The following is a 19,795-nucleotide window of genomic DNA, read 5'->3' on the forward strand; positions in this document are numbered from 1 at the left end:
AGAGATGTTTTTGCAGAGTATATGAGATGTCATATGTTCCAGGGTTTTCTAGATATAACAGATAATGAAGGTGCCAATTGCAGCAAAAAAGCAAAACTAGAGACTCAAGGATGTAGCAATTTCCTGTCAAATTTTACCAATTATTTTTGCTCTCGGTGCAGCTCCAGTAAGCAACTCATTTTCCTGTCCAGCACATATGGTTGAGCCGAGCATAGCTAAACACCCTTTAGAGCCCTTCCAGTCCTGTTTGGCGAATCTAACATTACTGAAACATCTGCTATCACACGTTCAACAGTCCACATTGTTGCACATGTAAATGTTTTTCCAGATTTATATTACTTTCAGCGACTGTGTAGTTTTTTTTTTTTTTTGCGGGGGGCCTTTGTGGCAAGCTGTTGTAATGTAATCAGATGATGTAAATGCTGCACTTTGCAACAGAAGACCAAAGCAGACCTTTAGCACTGGCAAGCCTGTCATAATGAACTTCTGTATCCCCTGGTGAGCAAGTTAGCCGATAGGCCGATAGGTCATCTCTAAAGGGGTGGGTCTGCTCTCATAGGCATGTCTTTAAACGGTGTATGTGTGTGTCTTTTGTATACGTGTGTGTGTGTGTGTGCGTGCGTGCGCTTGTGTATATTTCAGAGGGACATGAAACAGGCAGTATTGATCCCTGGCTAGTGAAAGGAGTCAGACTCAATGGGATTGATCTTTGCTAAGCTCTGTTTTCTCTGCATGGACACAGACAGGAGAGGAAGAGAGCTCAGAGCAATACAACAAAACAATATAGAACAGAGAAGAATAAACGTACGTGTATGTGTGTGTGAGAGAGAGAGACAGAGAGAGAGGGCATCTTCTTGAAACAGCTAGAAGAACATGGAAGACGCGTCTACTGTCAAGGTTTTTCAAATCTGTATAATTACAAGCATTAGGAGAAATCGATCTATCTGACAGTAATATAAAGAAGAAAACGCTTAATGGCACAGCAAAGAAATGTTGTTGTCGTCTTCTAAAGAAAAAAAGAAAACGTGACAGAAGAGAATACCTTGTCCCGAGAAGCCAAAGGTACCAATAGAAAATGGAGGATTGATTGGCGGGATGGATGAAAGTCTGAAAGTCAGCGGTGTGTGCTGCGGACACACTCCACCGCCGCACCGAGCTGACCTCACACCAGGCAATGGCTGGTCGATACCACAGTCCTCTCAGCCTATCGGCTCCCTTGAAAGCCCAGAGCCACAGATGCATCGTGGGAAGTGTGGCCACAGGAGACCAACAGTGTTGCAGCACCATATGGACTGTGACACCGCGGGACGAGGAGAAGTGCTGGAAGCACGGAGAAAGCAAATGAGTTAGAGTGAGAAAGACGCAGCGAGAGAAGCGGCAGATAAATAGAGTTTTCTTCATCCCTCCACCAAATATTTGTGTAACTCGTACACGAGAGAGTGAGGGATTGATACAATGTGTTCTTCTTTTGAACAGCTTGTAGATCAGAGGCAAGGCGGTGGAGTCGACAGAAACTCTTTCTTTCTTCAGCAGCAGCTACAAAAACTGGACATAGGAGAGGGTCAATTCAGACAATGTCCTTGTTGTTTTATTGAATATCCCACAAATGATTTTGAAGGGGAGCTTTGCTATCCGAACTGACCTGCGATATTAGTAATTCATGCGCTGATGGGGCCACACCAGAAAATACGATTAACTTTGATTAAATTATAATGATGTTGTTCTTTTGGCTGGGTGAGCCATCATGGCACTTCTGCGTCTTGATGAGATGTTTTGAGGTCATCCGGAGCTATTCTCAGACTGCGGTTTCGCTTTAATGCTCATGTGTAGTTCAACTAATTTACAGTTCTGTGATGTGTTAATACATATTGACTTGACCCTTACAGCTGTCATTAGACCCACGTGTGATAAAGAAAATAGGTGCGAGTCATGCACAGGAGGGACTGGAGCAGCCAGTGAGCATATGCACTCACACATAAACACACACACACACACACACACACACTTACACAACTGTTGCTGAGCTACATACAGAGTTGCTTATTGACTTACCTGAAGTAGTCTGAGAAAAGTTCATATGCCACTGACATTTAGTTTGATGATTTTCATGTTTTTTTTTTACCGTGCACGTGCGCACACTGCTAAGGCAGAAATGTAATGTATCATTTCAGGGAGAATGTTTTGGTAATTCTGAAAGTTAATTTGCATTCAGTTATGCAGTGCAAATTATTAGGAGTATAGCAGATGTCCTCAGGATGTGTCATGAGCCAAGTCATGAATCTTGGGATGTGGTTCTTGAAGCTGCACTCCAAGAACATGAACACTTCTTCTTTAATTATCAAAATAATCTTGCAAGAACAGGTTTATGAAAGGTATATTTCAGTTTTTGCTTCAAGTATTGCGTAAGTATTGGGTATTTGGGCTTTATTACTAGCCGTCCACAGTATTTCTGCTCTTAACTTACTGCATTTGTTACCTTACTCTTACTTACTGCACATCATTATGCATGAAAAACTTCACTGGAACTTTGGTGTTTCCTGAAGCATAAATCCAACTTAAAAAGGGACATCACCTCCCTTTGGAACCATATTTAGTGTGTGTTTGGAGTCCTTTTGGGGGCTGCTGTATGTTTGTGTTTTTCAACTCTGGACTTCCTCTCCAGACTTTAAATCTGCTTTAGGTTTGCTGCTTTTAAAAAGAGGTGAGAGGAGCTGACGTCAATGACCTTTATTTAGGCTTGTCCTAAGTCTACACGCTGATAACGTATTCCTCCTGCGTCCAACATACTCATCCTGCTCCGACGGTTTTGAAGTTTGTGCTTGCATTTGCACTTGAAAAATAGGGTTGCCTTTTTCTATGTTTTCTGTGCTCTATTATCTTAATGATGCAGTATTATTCTGACTGTAAATCTGCAGACTAAACACTACAAATTTCCCTTCTATAGTACAGTGTCGGGTTAAAGTTCTCAGATGTCAATCACCTGTCAAAAATTAATAATAATTGCTTGACTGAGTTAGCCGCGTTCTATTCCCCACTGGATCGCCACCCACTTCTCGGATTTGTTTAACGATTCAAACAAGTCTGCTGTTATGCCCATTGACAGCTGTTTACCCCGCTGGAGAAACAATTTACCAATCAGAGCTTAATAGGCAGGATTAAATCATCATCTTCCTACGTAGATTGCAAGCTACCACTTGCATGCCACATTCGTTAAAAATAACAACAGAAAAATGTTGACATGTAGCTGAGAACGCCACAGATGATCTGTAATACTGACTGCTGTACATCGACGCATAGAAATAACAGCTCCCCAATCGACATATTTTGTTTGATCTGCTGTGATATGAGAAAAACTCAACTGCTGCCAGAGCTTCCATGTCAACTGAAAATGACATCAGCAGAATGGATAGATCACTCTCTAATTGGATAACATTAACACAATGTCAGGCTGAAGGAATGAAGTGAAACTCAATAGCAATTCGGTCTGATTATCTGGCTACCACTGAGAAGTGTTGATAAGGAAGTGCTGTTGTATTGTCAAATATACTGTTATACAATGTTGAAATCCCCATTTCAAATTATGCAACCGCACCAGGCTGTATTTCGCAATTCTAAACATGTGGAAATTTCTAGGAAATCATTTTTTTTTCTTTTCGGGTTTATTTTCAGGGTTGGAATACTGGCTGTCTCCAACAGCTCCTTGCAGGTTTTGATAAAGCAGGTCTGGTTGTGTATTTCAACAGACCCCCCCTCCCTTCCTAGATCTCAACTCCTTTGTTTCCCCATTACACACTTATTACCTAGTCTGCTTGAATAAGCACAGCCAAATAACACATTCTTTCCTCACCATAACATGCGGCAGCCTGGAAAGCTCATTACAAGTGTTCACTATTTAACACCGCAAAGCAACATATTTGAATACATTAGCCATGATTATAAGGTACAATCCTCAATCACACACGAGCAGAAGTATCAAAGAAAGCTTTTACCTGTTGTTTTATTATTCATACAACAATTTTAACTACTGTCATACCTTTTTATGGGCTAGTCTGGGCTCAATATACATCTACTGTACATATACAAATGTAATATGTCACTCACACCTCTCCGATTGCACTCTTACTTTCTTCTTCTTCCCCTCTCTGCTTTGCTGATCTTTCAACCCATGCTGTACATCTCCTTGTCTCCCCCCCCAGTACTTCTTTGCAGCTCATATTCAGCACATCCCAGGGGTGTGTCATCCCTGCAGGTCCACCTCTAGGCAGCAGGCATTATCACAGCCACTGTAGTCTCTAGAAGCTTTGGCCTTTCCTTTTAGAAGGATCTAAATGAGCCCCTCTACATTCTCCTCTGCTACTTTGCCCCCAGGGATAGAAACCACACAGAGAATCCACCACCCACCCACCTGCCTTACTGCCTGGACAACACTCAACACCATCTACTGTCCCCGCACTTTCTATGCCTTTTTCTCTCTCAAGGTCTATTTTTCCATCTCTTGCTTTTTTCTCACTTTCTTTTATGTCCTCTTTAGCTCTTCTGTCACACATTCCATGCCTGCTTTCTCTGCCTCATGGGTGAAAAGGGTGAAAAAAACCCCTCTTTCTCTCACCCTTGCTGATCCTGTATTGTTGCTTTAGTGATCATATCACACATTTGTTATGTTGGGGTTCGCTTCGCGAACAAGCATATGTGTGTGTGTCTTTGTGTGATCGATTTCACACAGGGTTCTGCCCGCTGTTTGAGCTCTATAGGCTTGACCTCTCATCATCAGAGACAAACATGTACGCTAATAAAACCAGAATGAGCCCAATCCAACCGAGAGCTGGCAGTATGCTATATAATGCCCATGTTTACCTCATTTTGTATTCCCTTTTCTCCATCGACTTTGATGTGACAAATGACTATAGTAGCCAAGGACTGCTTTGTCCAAAAACTCTGCCAAACTCTGCCACTCGCATCCTGGCACGATTGCCTTCACTGCCTGTAATCAAGACTGAATGGCAAGGCAGAATGCACTGCTGGGTGGTCTGGTGGAGGCTTTAGTGTAGAGAAGCATCCTCTGCTTCCTCTGTCCTCTTCATTTTTTAGGGATAGACTTAGTATGGTATCTGCAAAAACAGCAGCACCAGCAGCCACCTGTCATAATGTGCCCTCTTCAGCGAAATCCAGGGACTAACCCTAACCCCCGAGAGAAAGCAGCCTTCTATGTTTGCAGAATCCTCTGCGAAAGGATAGGACCTGCATGACAAGGATATAAATTTGATTTATCAAGCCCTTTACTACTTGAAATCACTTCTGTGAAGTCTGCAAACTACTTGTTCAGACAAGTGTGTTGGGGTGGCACAGGAGTAAAGACCCAGGGTTTGATTCCTGGCAGTGGTGGCTCCTGACGGCTTTGAGGGAGCACAATTGGCCGTGTTCACCACTGGGATGCCAGTGACGGTTCCTGTCCTCGTCGCTTCACTGGTGGCTTCTTCTTTTGACTTCCGTGACTTTGACTACCGCTGTTACGCCTCCTGGTGAAGCGCATCTCTTGCAGCGGCTGCTGACACTTTGTGTCAAAGAAGTAGCACGCATCTGTCTGCCGCCGTGCACACAGTGCCCACAGTGTGTACACATTTGGACCTTCAGAATTGGGAGTAAACACGTCAACAAAATCCACAAAACCAAAATAAAATACAGAATGTCTGCTTCTTTCGTGTGTTTGACTGCACACACATACCCCGCGTGTGTCCTTGCATTCCATGGGCTACAGTCAACCTGGACCGCTGATGATCAAAGAGAGAACAAAGCAGCTGCATGCTATTAAAAATAAATGGTGGTGAGATTAAATGCGTTCCCTCCCCTCTTCCTCCGATCCCTCTTTATCTTTGTCTTCTCCCTGGCATTCTGTGCCTCTGCCAGCTGCTGACACTCAAAAGCATCCCGTAGCTGCAGCAACACAGCAGAGGAGTCGCTGAAGAATATCCTGGGGCCGACTCCTCCAATCCTCAACACACTCCCACTCACCCCATCCCCATATTCGCTCTTTTATATACAGGAAACTGCTCATGTGGGTTTGTATGTGTGGCCCCCAACGCATGCAAGAAGGTCTGTAAAGGGAAACTTAACTCAAAGTAACATCTGGTCCAGCATTTGGCACTTATACACTCACACTTCGAGGACTGTACATCGTCAAAAGGGCCCAGTTTGCAAACTCACACTAGCTTTTTTCACTGCATCATGGATGTGAGTGATTAATAGCTGTTTTGGGACTAAGGAGAATGACTGGTGCTAAGAACAGGTCTATCAGAACCTGTGGTGCCCCTGGGAGTCTCGCTATAAACACAAACCGGAGTACGCCTCAGCTTAGTTTGTCAAACGCTGTCTGTGCTATGAAAGCCAAAGCGCTAGCTATTAGCACTGAGGCTGGCACAGGTGCATGCACACACATGCAAACACTGGGTAACAAATGAGACAAATAATAGGAAGAGGTCGGGGGAAATGCATGGTGAAGATGCCAGCTATTTAGCACCGATGCTGGCTCTTATTCACGCTTGTGTGTGCCACACACACACACACACACGCACATCCTCTCACACACACAAATATTGGGTAACAAACAAGACAATTAATTGACAGAGTCGGGGGAAATGTATGCTGACATCTGCAATTTCTTAGGCGAAAAAGTTATTTATTAGACAATGTTGTGTGGGTTTTTGTGCGAGTTGAGTTAATCTATGTTTACTATGTAATGACCCTATTTGACTCTGCTTTGGCAGCTTTTGATAAATGAGGCAGATTGTAAATGTCAGTGTTATCAAGGTTTTTTTTTTTTTTTTTTCTCAACCGAGTCACTTGCTTCCCAGGCTGTGATTAAACATGTTCCGTAGCCACAGAATTTAAATGTGTGTGCGTAGGTGTTTGTGCATGCGGACGTATGCCACATTTCTTATACACGTGTATATGTTTTGATGCTGGTTCTGTCCTTGCTTCGGTCAAAACACACATATATATATATATATGCTGCTGCACATGTAAATAAACTTCGACCACTATAGGATTACCATGCAGATGAACAGGAATAAAGGAAAAAATATAAGTGGTAGCCATGAGAACAATTGCATATGCAAATGATAATGGATGATGATGATGATGTGACGTATGTTATAGAAAAATAAGTGACAAGGCAGAGGCCCTTCACTCCACTAATAAGATCATAAGATCAAGACAACTTGGTATAGCAATGTGTTATGCAGACACTTACTCACAAATGACTCATTATGCAGCTATTGGGAAGAGTCTTTATTTTATTTTTTTATGCCTGTTAGCCAGCAGCAGTTACATCATCCAAGAAATCTAAGAGATCTATTGTGTGCCCATATGACAAAACATTAGCTGATGGTGAAACCACAGACTGTGCCGCACCACTTTGTTGTGTGGTTTGGTCTTCTTCTCCCCTGTGCTTGCTGTGGTGTCTGTGGACCTGTTTAGATTTAAATCTTGGTTTCACTCACTGGCAGTATAAAGAATGGATGGTGTATGCTTGATGTCACCCACAGGTTTCTGAAAAGCCTGTGGTGCTGGCTGCCACCATTTTGGCAGTCATGCCTCTTCTGCCTCCCAGCTAATCTAAAAACTAAGACGTGAATCATCAGTGGACCTGAAGTGAGCCGAATAATGCCTGGGTGCTCAAACAAGACCAAACCATATTATGTACCAGGCAGAAATAAACATGTTTATTTCGGCTGTGAAATTAGACATTTTAACATGGGGTCGTATGGAGATTAACATGTTTTGTATCAAGTGGACATTTGAGGAACTGCATGGAGGTTGCTGCCAGGTTTCACCTCAGGCAAACATTTTGCCATTCAATCATTTCTGGTAAACAGTAGATATCTGTGAGATTAAGAAAATACAAATAAATATACAACCCCCTATGGTTTGTGGAAGGAATGCTATGCGACCAAGTCTCAGAGTACTGTACCAGGTGCTGTAGTTACAAATGTTTCAGGCTTATACCACTTAACTATGGCAAAAAGATTCTGTGAACTTCTGTTCAGGAGTCCATTGTTTAAAAATGTAAAACTTTTCTAAACCCATTTTCCCAGTGAAGACACTGGTGGGATTGGTGGTTAAACTGTTGACCAGAATTTTGATGTAGGAAAGACCTGTGAACATATTTGATATAGCTTTGTGTAGCTATATACAGAATGATATATCAATTAAATTACTAAACAAGTGAAAACTAATATATACCAGAGAAAATTCTGGTAGTCTATGTTTTGCTTTAGGCCCAGGTATTTCAGCATCCCCAGGTCAGTACCATTGGTGGAGGGTTGTAGCAGCATGCATTGCCGTCTGTTCTCTTTGATACAACCACCAACTGCTAGGAGTCACAAAAGTCAGAAATGCTCCAGTGCTAAATTTGTCTTTTAATGGGTTAGAAAACACGAGGAGCACACAGAAAAATAATTAAAGACAGTCTGTGTGTACATGCTGCCTTAACTAATATGTAATGTGTCTGTTTTACTGAATGGATACTGAACAAAGATCTATAAATAGCTAAGCAGTGTCCTCTCTCATTGTTCATCTTGGTACTGCATGATCATTCTAGTGAATTGTCAATATTCCAGTGAGTGTATTTATTCGTACACTGGGGTCTCTACCTCTCAGCAGTGAGCATGTGTAACTCATATCTAATCTCCAAATCTCCACACTGTTTCCGAATATTTAATAAAATTAGTCTTTTGAAAGGTGTCTTGGGCATTTTACGCCACATCACAATTTCGAGCATTCCTGAAGAGGCTTTTATTTTAAAATCATTTTCTTAATAGGTGTACATTGGGTATTAGAGTGTTACGAGCAACAGTGAGGCATGTGTCCCAGTCTAGTCGACTTTGGCCCCCTATTCATGGATGAGAGTTGTTTCACTGCTTTGCGCTACACCTTTCACTGACAAGACCTCCTCCAGAGTGCATGGTGTTGTGTCATGTCCTGTCATGTCCTGTCCAACCCAGACTGCTGTCCTCTGGGCAGAAGTAGAACTAGCCCAGGGATGGATGACATTTGTCACACCTATTTTGGTCTCCTCATTAGGCGGTGCAAGGGCCCCTCTGGCTCAGGCGGGAGCCAAAAGAACGGATGTCATCTGGGAGGTGTGGGAAGTGTTTGACCATGACACTCCTATTTGAGCATATCTGTTAGGTCGTTACTGCGCTGCTAATGGTGGCGTTAATGACATGCCACATGCTATGGGATATGTATGTGTTTGCATGTGTGTGTGTGTGTGCAAAATAGATTTTTGATAATCAACACCAAACCCTATGTGGTTGACTGTCAGTGTGCCCCGTCATCCTGTCACGACATGTCAGTCACACAGGGAAGGTAATGTTGTAACATATCTCAGCTGCTGCCACTCAATCACTATGAAGAGCAGGGAGTGCTTTGGGAGACAACAAAAGTTAAAAAGAGGATATAACAGCAGACAGGAAATGACTCGTTAAATGAAATAACAAATATATTCGCGTCTATATTAAAATGTGATAAAAACCTTAATTGTTTCAAAGTGCAGAATGAATATGAATAATAATAATAATAATATTTTTTTTTCAAACAAATGTCACCTTGATTATTGACATGCCCATTAAGATAAATTAATGTGGCATTGTTTGAATAGTGTGTTTGCAAATGCTTTGTTTACCCTTTGCAGTAAAATCTACATGTTTAGTTTCTAGATGTCAAGATAAAGTATTTACAGTATCATCTTTATTTATTTATTTAACCCTGGCAAATAAGGGTCAGAAGAATAATCTCCATTTTGAGGGATGAGGCCTTTTATCTGACGGTCATGAAAGTGATGACTGAGAAAAGAAAGACTTCTATCGTAATACCCTAAAACCCTTCAATACTCAAAATTAGAAACTGACTAGAGAACAGATCCGGATGGCAGAAAAAAAACCCACCAAAAATTGTTGTTGTTGTTGTTGTTGTTGTTGTTGTTGTTGTTGCTCTCTCGCAAGCTATAAGGCCTAAACCATTTTTGACCAGAGGAAATTCAATTATTAAATATTTTCAAGAATGCTGATATTATATCAATGTACAGTATGCAAAACCCAAGGGAATGTTCATGACAGCCATTTTAAATGCCAAAGTTTATGAAATACTTTCCTTTCTACAATATCTGTGCATGGCCTTGTGTATTGGCCTTAAGGTTAGGAAAGTATTCAACTATAATTAGTATATGGTTAGGTTTGAGCAACTAAAAACAAAGTTAAAGCTGCATTAATTGCTTTTCTGGGTTTAACAGGACAAGCAACAATGATATATTATCGCCTAATTAGCTTGTTGTGTTCAGTCAACATCAGTGTTCATTTAGAGTTTTGATTCTGGTCACTTTCAGCTTTATTTTGGTCTTTGCCTCCTCCTGAGGAAAATCTTTAACTGCTAAATATCCACTATGTTACACCAGCCTAGTGTCTAACTTTGGCTGTTTGCTGCAGCAGCAGCAGCAGCAGCAGCAGATAACACACTAGAGCTTTTTAAACAGCCGCCTGCTGTGTCCAGAAATAAGGTTGATGAGAGTGGTGGGAGTGAACCAACAACAGTAAAGATGTGGCTATAAAACCAAAACAATGAGCTGAAAGACAATAAAATGCTCCATTGAGCTAAGGGGAACTGTAGAGTCGGGTCATAAGAACAAGATAAAATGCCAACATTAATTGCAGCAGTGTGAGATGACGCAAACTTCAGTCTCCCGTGTGAAAGTTGGATGTGTTACATAAATATCTACCACCTCCATGGCCTTCCTTTTTTAACTTCACTATAAAGGACAAGCTACTTCCTGCACTAACCATTATCAACTGATGAAAGCATGAGCTGCAGGATTCAACATGAACACAGGAATACCAAACTACTAGATTATAAATATGCCTTTTTTGTGTGTGTGTATGCGTATGTGTGTGTGTGTCACTGTGATCTCATTATCAACACTTGTAGAGGTTTTGCTCATTAGCATCCTCACTTCTGATGTGTTGTACGTATGCACCCGTGCACGATTCACTTCATTTTATACACTACATCACCTCATCACCTTGGTAACCTTGATTTGTGAAGACATTTATTAGTATTCTCCGCTACTGCACTTTGTTTGTGCTTGTGTGTGTGTGTCTGAGAGTCATAATACTACGTGCTGTATAAGGTGCACAGCAATCCAGCAAACTTCATTCTCGCTCTCACAAACAATAGGCCTTGAACCTTGACTTAAATTGTGTTCAAATCAAAGTCAATCCGCTATGTTGGTTTATCACTCAGGTATTCACAGTCCTACTCTGTCTGTCTGCGCTCTGTCTCTGTCTGTCTCCCTGCAGAAACTGTTTACCATGACTGAGGGTTTCATCATTCTTCACTACCTCATCCCCTTTTTTCATCATCGGTTTGCCTCGCTTTCTTTTTTTATCCCTTTTTTTTTTGCCTAATAAACTTAAAAGGAAGTACATTTTTCTTCTCTTCACACATTGCAGCACACCAGCAGCTAAACTGCGCATCATTTTTCAGTGACACAAAATGAATGACCACAATGACCACATCTTTCGAAATTCATGAATTAATACATTTTCACACCGAGACTCCAGCAGTTGTCTCTGGACTGTATCGACAGCCCATTTTGCACATGTGTACATACTAATTATCTATACAAAGAGGGGAACTCTTTGAAAGAGGTAATTTACATTAACAGAGATAGACAAGTGTCTGATAGAGGATGAGTAGTTGCCATGAGAGTGAGAGGAGTATGTGTGTGTGTGTTTGTGTGGTTGGACACGAGAAGATAGAGAGGAAGGCCATCTGTACTGTGGTCTCCGATGGGCTTTCTATTATTCATCTATATCTGTAGTGTTCTCACAAATTTTGGATTCCAGTTTACCAGATATGACAAGACTTGACTATTGATCCCCAGTGGGAAACTTGCATGTAGCACAGAAACAGATAAAGAGGTAAGAGGACAAATATACAACAGTCTGAATAAAATGCATAACAACTGAATGATTAGAATCAAGAATTTAGAGAGATGGCATTATGTTAGAAATGAAATGAAGAAATGCAAAGTTAGAGCACAGAAAAATACTAAAACAATTCTACTAAACTGGGTAGCGATACCTAAGCCACTATATTTAAGTATTTTGGTAGGTTTGTATCATTTTGGATGAGATTTTGTTGTGTGCCATTTTGCATGTGTGTGAAGACAACTGTGCACAGAGTTTGGAAATCGTGAAGTTGACACTAAGGAATGTGTCTAACTAATTAAAAAAAACTGTAACATTTCCCGTCTTGTCTTCCGTTTTACAGTCCTGTTCTCCTTCACTCTTCTTTTTTTTTTTTAATAGCTCACTGAGCAGCAGTGTTTTTTTTTTTGTTAAAGTACATTTTGTCTTGTACTGAGCGACTAGGAGGAGAGACAATGTGACAGATTATAGGAGACATGAGAGAGCAACTTCAGCTGTGATTTGATCCCACGAGAGCAGGATTATGGGACCCCTGAAAGTTGGGTCCTAAATACTACATTGTCTCCACTTTGTCATTTCCACTGTTTCCCTGAATCTCCTGCCTGTTTCTTTCTACTGCCTCTATTGAAGCATTTCTTCCCTTAAAGTCTCTATTAGTACGATGGAATATGTCTCTTTCTCTCTCTCTCTCTCTCTCTATATATATATATATATACACATACTGTATACATCTCCATGGTATAGTTTATTGCTTCATAATTCACAGAATAGAAAACACAAAGGCGAAAATTCTTTTTTCAGGGATACTAAAGTGCAGCGTAGATGAATTTTGAATTGGATGCAAATGAAAATGGAAAATATTAAGAAATGACACATTTTGGCTGCTATTAGTCGCAAAATCTCGCCTTTTCTTAGCTATAACAAAGGAAATAAGGCTTTCACTGTTATTAACAGTAATTTTAGCTATTCCGGGGAATTGCTGTGGAAACCTACCGTGCACAGTTGCATTTGCTTCCTGATTTTGATGCATCCTCCACCCAGGAGCAAATCAGTTCACTGGTTTAGCACTTCAGGACAAATCAGAACTTGTTCTGAATTGCCGCTCCCTCCAAAGCTCAAAATGGCATGTCCGAGGGTGGCCTGCACTGTAAACTATTGCATCTGGAAAAAGCAACATAATTGCAGGCACTGAAGCCCACATGTTCTGCCTGTTTTACATCCTTTACAGAATTACACTGTGGGGTGAGGGAAAGTCAACTAGCATAATGCAGAGTCCTGCTGCCTATACTTTGCCTGTCAAACTGCTAACAAGCACAAATGATTTTTTAATGATAGGCCCCTCTATCCCACAAAGCTGTCTACTCACAAACACTCACACACACACACACGGCGCACATAGCACACATTCGCTCCCACACACACACACACACACATCCATAATGAGTTTTATCAAGGGAAGTACATGTGGTTTAATGGATCACTGCAAATGCCATTCCCACTCACGCTATTGTATTTGAGTTCCAACAAGATGCTTCTTTTTCCCCTGTGTCACTTGTTTTTTGTTTTTTTTCTGAAAAACGACGTGTGGTGCATGAATACCCCAAATGATGATGTATCTTAGGTGCAGGAAACTAAAGTCCCGACTGAGCAAAGACACGAGTGAAACTGCAGCTTCAACCACACAATATTTCAAACAAATGATGGCTCTCTGTAAATCAGTGTCAATATGTAAGATTCAGTGTGTTGCCTGGAGGTTGATTCATTAAAAAAAGAAAAAAATCGAAGGCTCCGCATTGGTGTGTGTGTAGACGAGTGCCAGTGATACAATAAAATATGTTGGAGAAGTTGGAGCAATGCATTCATGAGTTTGAAGTATTTTACTGCTTTGTAAAGTTATCATAGGAACAACAGAATGACTGGCCAAAAGCAGCATCTTACTTGCAGCAAAAGTTGAAGTCTGGTTCAACTTTTTTCAAATGAATGAGGTCATTATTTCATGCAGGGCTAAAGTCAGTTTGAACTCACTTGTTAGTTCTACTTCTATTCTGCTTTTTTTTCCCCTGTTATTCCCATTTCACCCCAAAATAGCTCTTCACTTCATTTGAAGTCCCATCCTGCACATCTCATGTTCTCTTTCCATCATGCTGAAAACCAGGCTTGCCATCCTATTGTGTAAACTGTCTAACATAGTAACTCAGGAACTTTGCTTATTCTCACACACTTACACAAATCTCACCCTGTTTTACTGTCTTTGTTTCTCTTCCCTCTCGCCACTCTGCCCTTCACTCTATTACTGAAAAGTATTTCGGGAAGCAATCTAGATCATGCTGCTTTCATCCTATAGTACAGTCTGCTGCAGATGCCTACACACACACACACACAAACACACACACACACATACACACGTACACACATTGTTAACCCAGTTCTTAGTAGTGCTAGGTCATGGTGTGCATGTTTTTTTTTTCCTTGTTATTCCTATTACACTCGATATCTCCATAAACAGATAACTGCATATGAGAGCAGAATCTGTAGGCAAAGGGACACGATTTTGGCATTGTAAGCATTTTTTGGTTTCTGCTTGTATTTGTAATAGTATTGACCAATAAGGTTTGAGCATGCTTTGGTTGCTTGTTTATGTGATTAGCTGAAATATGTCTTTGTCAGTCTTGCGCTGCTAATCTGACTGTAAAGAATGACCTGTGTCCAGATGAGAAAGAGTTCCCTGGAAGCCCCAAATCACTGGACAATGACCCCAAAAGCTGAATTGATGTCAGACAGTACCTGGTCTATTTACTGATTTAGATGTTCTCATCACACATTTTGGCATGTTTTCTTTTCAAATCAGTTTTTTTCCTCTCCTCTCCTTCCATCTGCTTTGTTCATCGCTCTTTCCCCTCTATTAGTGAAAAGCACCCAGGGAAGCATGCTTGACCTATAGCACAGTCTAAATGAGATATACGATGCGTTCAAATTGAACGCACAGATCAGCTGACAAACACACACACACACATGTCAGCGCGTACACAATGAACAGACACAGATGTGAGCAGGCAGCTGCTCCCGAGGCTTCTCAAGGTTCAAAACACACATTAATGTGAATTATAAGCTCGACAATGACGGCGGCACTGTCGTACCAAGAGAAAGGAATTGATCTGATTAGAATACAGCGCCACGTTTGCCCCCCACATCTGTCATAATATCATGTAACAAACATGCGATTGGTTTTCTATTTATGGAATAACTGAGATAGATTTTCGTGTCTGCTTCAACCCGCCGCACCAATCCATCTTTCTTTGAGTACATGTAGATTGCTACAGCATTGGGCTGTGTCTACTGTTGATGGTGATAAGGAGTGATTGGATTTTGCATGTGTAATCACTGGTTATGGGATGTTAATTGTACAGCGTGGTGGCCTGTGGGACGTAACATTAGATACTGTATGTTTAGCAGGCACGCACACTCATGCACACACACACACGCACATTTCGATGTTTCGTAACAGCGTTCGTTTAGACTACATGTGTTTGTGTCCCAATTATCGTCATTGTGGTTAGATGGGATGATTTACATAAAAAGTAATCCTGACTGTGATTGTGGAGTAGATCCTTTTGTGGTGAACAGTTCAATTCAGGATGATTTGCTGACTTATGTTAAAGAACATGTGTGCTCTATTCTCTCAGGCCTCTTGGAGTTCTCTCCCGTCCTCCTACGATACTTCATTTCAGGTACGGTTTCAATGATTAGAGTTAGATCCTTTCCATATACAGTAGTATTGTAGTGTAAATTACCAACGTATTGTAAAAAGTCCCTCGTGTCATGTGTAGTAAGAATGCTCCTTTTGTCATCCTTTATGATGATAAGTGGGAGGAGAAGGCAAGGAATCAAAGAAGACGAGGAATGGTAATATTCCCGAGTGTCTCGCTGTGCTCTGGTTTCTTCGGGTGCTTGGCAAGCTGTAGCCTGGAAGCTGAATCCACCTGTGGAGTTAGTCACTTGCCTCTGCTGTCTAGTCCAGTCCATCTGTTTGTCTGAGGCGGAATTTAGAGCCTTTCAACACTTCCCCCGGCTAAGTTTCCTTTCAGGCCCTCCCTCTCCTCATTACTTTCAGCACAACTCTTGAGTTTTTTGGCGAGGCTGTGAAGAGGAGCCGTGAAGATCCAGCAGACGATTTTACTCCGTTTTAATGCCTCATCCTCTGATTGCGTCCGTACGCCTGATGAGTCACAGTTAACCCAGTCACACAGCTGTGTGATTCCCGGTGCATTGATTCATACAGCAACGCCACAATGCCAGCCTCTCTTCGCTCGCCTCTTCCTTTCCCCTCCCTCACAAACTGCTAATGAAGTGAATCACAACTGTTTTTCCCCCGATCCCTTTACCCCAACAGCTGATGGTGAGCGATTGCATCCACAATACTCTTTTAATTAGTATAGAGAATAAATTGGTTGAGCATGCCTTTTTCCTTAATTGCTTTTTCCTCAGCTTGGATTTAATTGGGCTGCAGCACTGTTTATTGATCTCCTTTGATGTGCTTTAATTTGGATAATTTTATATATTTATTTTGGACGTGACGAGCTGGTTTGTCTTGAGGGGGAAGAGTGTTAAGCAGTGGCGGCCGGTACTGCAGCAGACTGCAGTATACTGAATGAGCCTGGGGTCCAGCTTGTGATGGCAACTAGGTAGGAAGATGATCAAACCCAGAAGGCAGAAAAGCAGCTTCACTACAGCCTGAGAGGTCTCAAGTGAACAGCTCTTTGATCTCACATCAACATCTCATGAATGCCAATGCGGAGCAGTAAAGCGAGGGAGGCAGGCCTTCTAAGCCAGCCTTAACAGGCCTGCAGGCCAGTACATATTCCTTCCAGCAGCTAGTTTGTAGTTTGTGCCTGATTCATGCTGCGTCATCTCTCCCCTCCCGCTTGCCACAACAAAGACCAATTTTCAGCCTCCGCCTCCATAGTTTCATAATTAGTGTGCTTCTCTGCGTGTGATTGTGGGGTTTGTTTTGCTAGATATGCGTGTGCGCGTTTGCTTGTGCAAGCATTTGTTTGTGTGAGTGTTTACTGCTTTCACTTATATTACTCTCTACTCTCCACATATGTGATTCCACTTTCTCCCTCGCAGGGGGTAACTTCACCCTGGCCGAGCTGGGAGTATGCGAGCCAACTCCACCTCCGCACCCTGCGGCCGTCCCCTACTGTCCCGACCTGGGCCTCCTCCAGAGGGGGTACTCTCTCAGTGCTGGCTCTGATGCGGACTCGGACCCAGAGGGGCCGCTGTCTCCAGAGCGAGCCATTCAGCTGTGGGCTGGAAGAGGAAGAGTAAAGTCCCGCCGCAGCTCAGGAGTGTCCAGTCGCGAGAACTCTGCCCTCACCCTCACTGATTCAGAGAATGACAACAAGTCTGACGAAGAGTCAGGTAGGACCCTTAAAAATGTGGTCAAAAGTGTATGTGTGTATCAAAAAAAAAGAGCCACTGGTTTGAGATGTTAGACTTGTGGAAGAAAATTTGGAAGGACCTCTCAGACTGATATGATTGGTTTCTTACACACATTTGTCGATATTGTTAAAATCTTTAGACCACCTGTCAAATGGACAGTCATTATATAAATTGCGAGTGAGTTGGATTTATGGATTGAATCTGTTTCTGATCTGAAGACCCCCAGAGAGCCATCCTTATTTTCATCAATAGCACTTAGCCAAAGCCCTCTAACTCTACCCTCTTATACCACTTATCTGCAGAGTTTTCACCACCAGTCTGTCAGTCTCACTGGAGCATTTTAACTTCTACGATCCAACACAGAGATGCAGTGAAAGAGAAGCTATTCTTCAGATTTCAAGTCTACGATTTCTTTGAAATCTCCGCAGCACCGTGAGAGTGTGATGTTCCCAGAGGGAACCTCCATCCTCTGGCAACTTTGTTTATCGCCAACTTCCCATTTCCTTGTTAATCCTGACGCAGTCGTAAAAACCGACGTGCGAGCTTCACCGAGGTGTCAAAGTGGGTTAATGAAAAGTGGATGGAAGGAAAAGCAACAGTCTAATTAATTGAATTCTCGGCAGCCTCGCATATCAGCCGTGGATCAACCTCTGTTGGACTGTTGGTCTCTGAATCACAGACAACTTCTGTCGACTGATCAAACTACTCAACACCTATTAAACACGTAAAGAAACACCTTCCCTGAGACGCGCCTCTCATCCCATCACCCGATAATTGCTTTGTGGTTAATTACCAAGCTAATCTTGCAGCCGCAGATATGAGCCGCAGACACTGTTCTCTCTCTCTCTCTCTATCTCAGGGCCAGGAGAACGCAACGAGTGCTCTGTCGCCAGCATATCCAGACCTTGTAAAATTAGCTTCTTAATCCAGTACTCTATTGTGATAATCATTTGCCTGCAGTATGATGTCACTGAGCGTTGATTGTTAGGAAGATCAAACGTTGCTTTTTTTTTGTTTTTTTAAAGTTTCCAAAAAGAAACTTTGAGAAAAAAAGTGTTATTCATGGATATTCCTCTGCTTTTAGAGGGTCTAACCATTCACGTGTCTGTTGGAGAAGTTCATATCGGTGATTATGCAGATCATGTGTCAAATCAGAGTCGATTCAATTCAATGCAAGGCATCAAAAGTTTGCCTTCTATGGAAGCGTTCAGGGTTAGAACCATTGACTCACACCTTTAGGCTCGCCGCATACTTTCACAGACCAGAGATTTAAATCAGTCGCCTCCTTTACCGCCTCTGCCAGCATGAAGAGATCAGAGGCAGCGCAAAGCAGCCTGATAAAAGGACCAGGTGTGTGCGTACGTCTGATCAAGTCAATTCGTTACTTACTTAAGTCGCTCTGAATGAGGAAATCTCACCGTTCCTTTCTGCCTCTCGCTGCAAACACAGAACACCTGATACTGAAGGCACGTCACACCTCAAAGAACCCAAAGGAAAGATTTCACTCCCACCAGACCGAACCGACGTCTGTGCCCCGAGCACTGTGGGTGCTGAAATTGCAAGTGTGTGCATGTGTATGTTACTCAGTCTGTCATTGTCATTTCTATATGCTACTTTGTCTACGGGTGTGATAGTGTGTATGAGGCCCAAACCCTGCACGTGTGTGTGTGTGTAGAAGTGTGAAACAGGAGCAACGGGAGTGTCAAAACAGCAGGAGGAGGATCTGAGGGTCTAATAATAGGGATTGACAGAGGCAGACAGAGAAACAACATCATAAACACATGCTAACAAATCAAAAAGACGGTGACGTGCTAAAACACCAAACAGCAAGCTGCGCCACTCTCATCTCGCAGCATCTCTAACAAGCCTCAGAAGTCTCACCTCCACTTGCTTCTCCTCCTCCTCTTCATCTCCCTCCTCTCCCACCTTTCTTCTTCATCTTTCCAGCTTTTTTTCCTCCTGCCTTCTCTTCATTCGTGCCGTGCCTCTCACCCACCCTCGTTATGATCCTGTCAGTACCGCTCTCCTGCCTGACTGACAGGTGTCAGTTTGAGGGTCTCGGGTTCCCCTTCAGGGCAGGAGCGTACACGTGGATGAATGTGCGCGCGTGCCCCCATCGCAGATTTCACTACCAAAATAGAAAGCCCGGAGAAACGTTGACAGATATCACAAATGGAAAGGGAAAGTACTATTTGTGTTTGTGTGGCAGTGTTATGTTTGTGTGGCAGTGTGTGTTTGTGTCAGCAGAGCAACTGGCTGCAGAGTAATTGGTGGATAAATTCACAGCTGTCTTTTCTCTCTCGTATATTTTATCTTCATTACTCACTTTTTTTTTGTCAAATAATAATAATAATAATTAATGAACAACAAAT

General features: G+C 42.2%; 1 protein-coding gene across 6 annotated transcripts in view; it reads left to right on the forward strand.

The window, feature by feature from the left end:
• Nucleotides 1-19,795, forward strand: part of tenm2a (teneurin transmembrane protein 2a) — a 201,802-nt gene that overhangs the window by 49,994 nt on the left and 132,013 nt on the right. For all 6 annotated transcript variants that reach the window (XM_027282406.1, XM_019273981.2, XM_027282412.1 and 3 more), the window contains exon 3: nt 17,109-17,402. In XM_027282406.1, the coding sequence (XP_027138207.1) occupies nt 17,109-17,402 (294 nt within the window). The remainder of the gene's footprint in view (nt 1-17,108; nt 17,403-19,795) is intronic.

The sequence above is a fragment of the Larimichthys crocea genome, chromosome I (assembly GCF_000972845.2).
Source record: "Larimichthys crocea isolate SSNF chromosome I, L_crocea_2.0, whole genome shotgun sequence".
NCBI classification, from domain to species: domain Eukaryota; kingdom Metazoa; phylum Chordata; class Actinopteri; family Sciaenidae; genus Larimichthys; species Larimichthys crocea.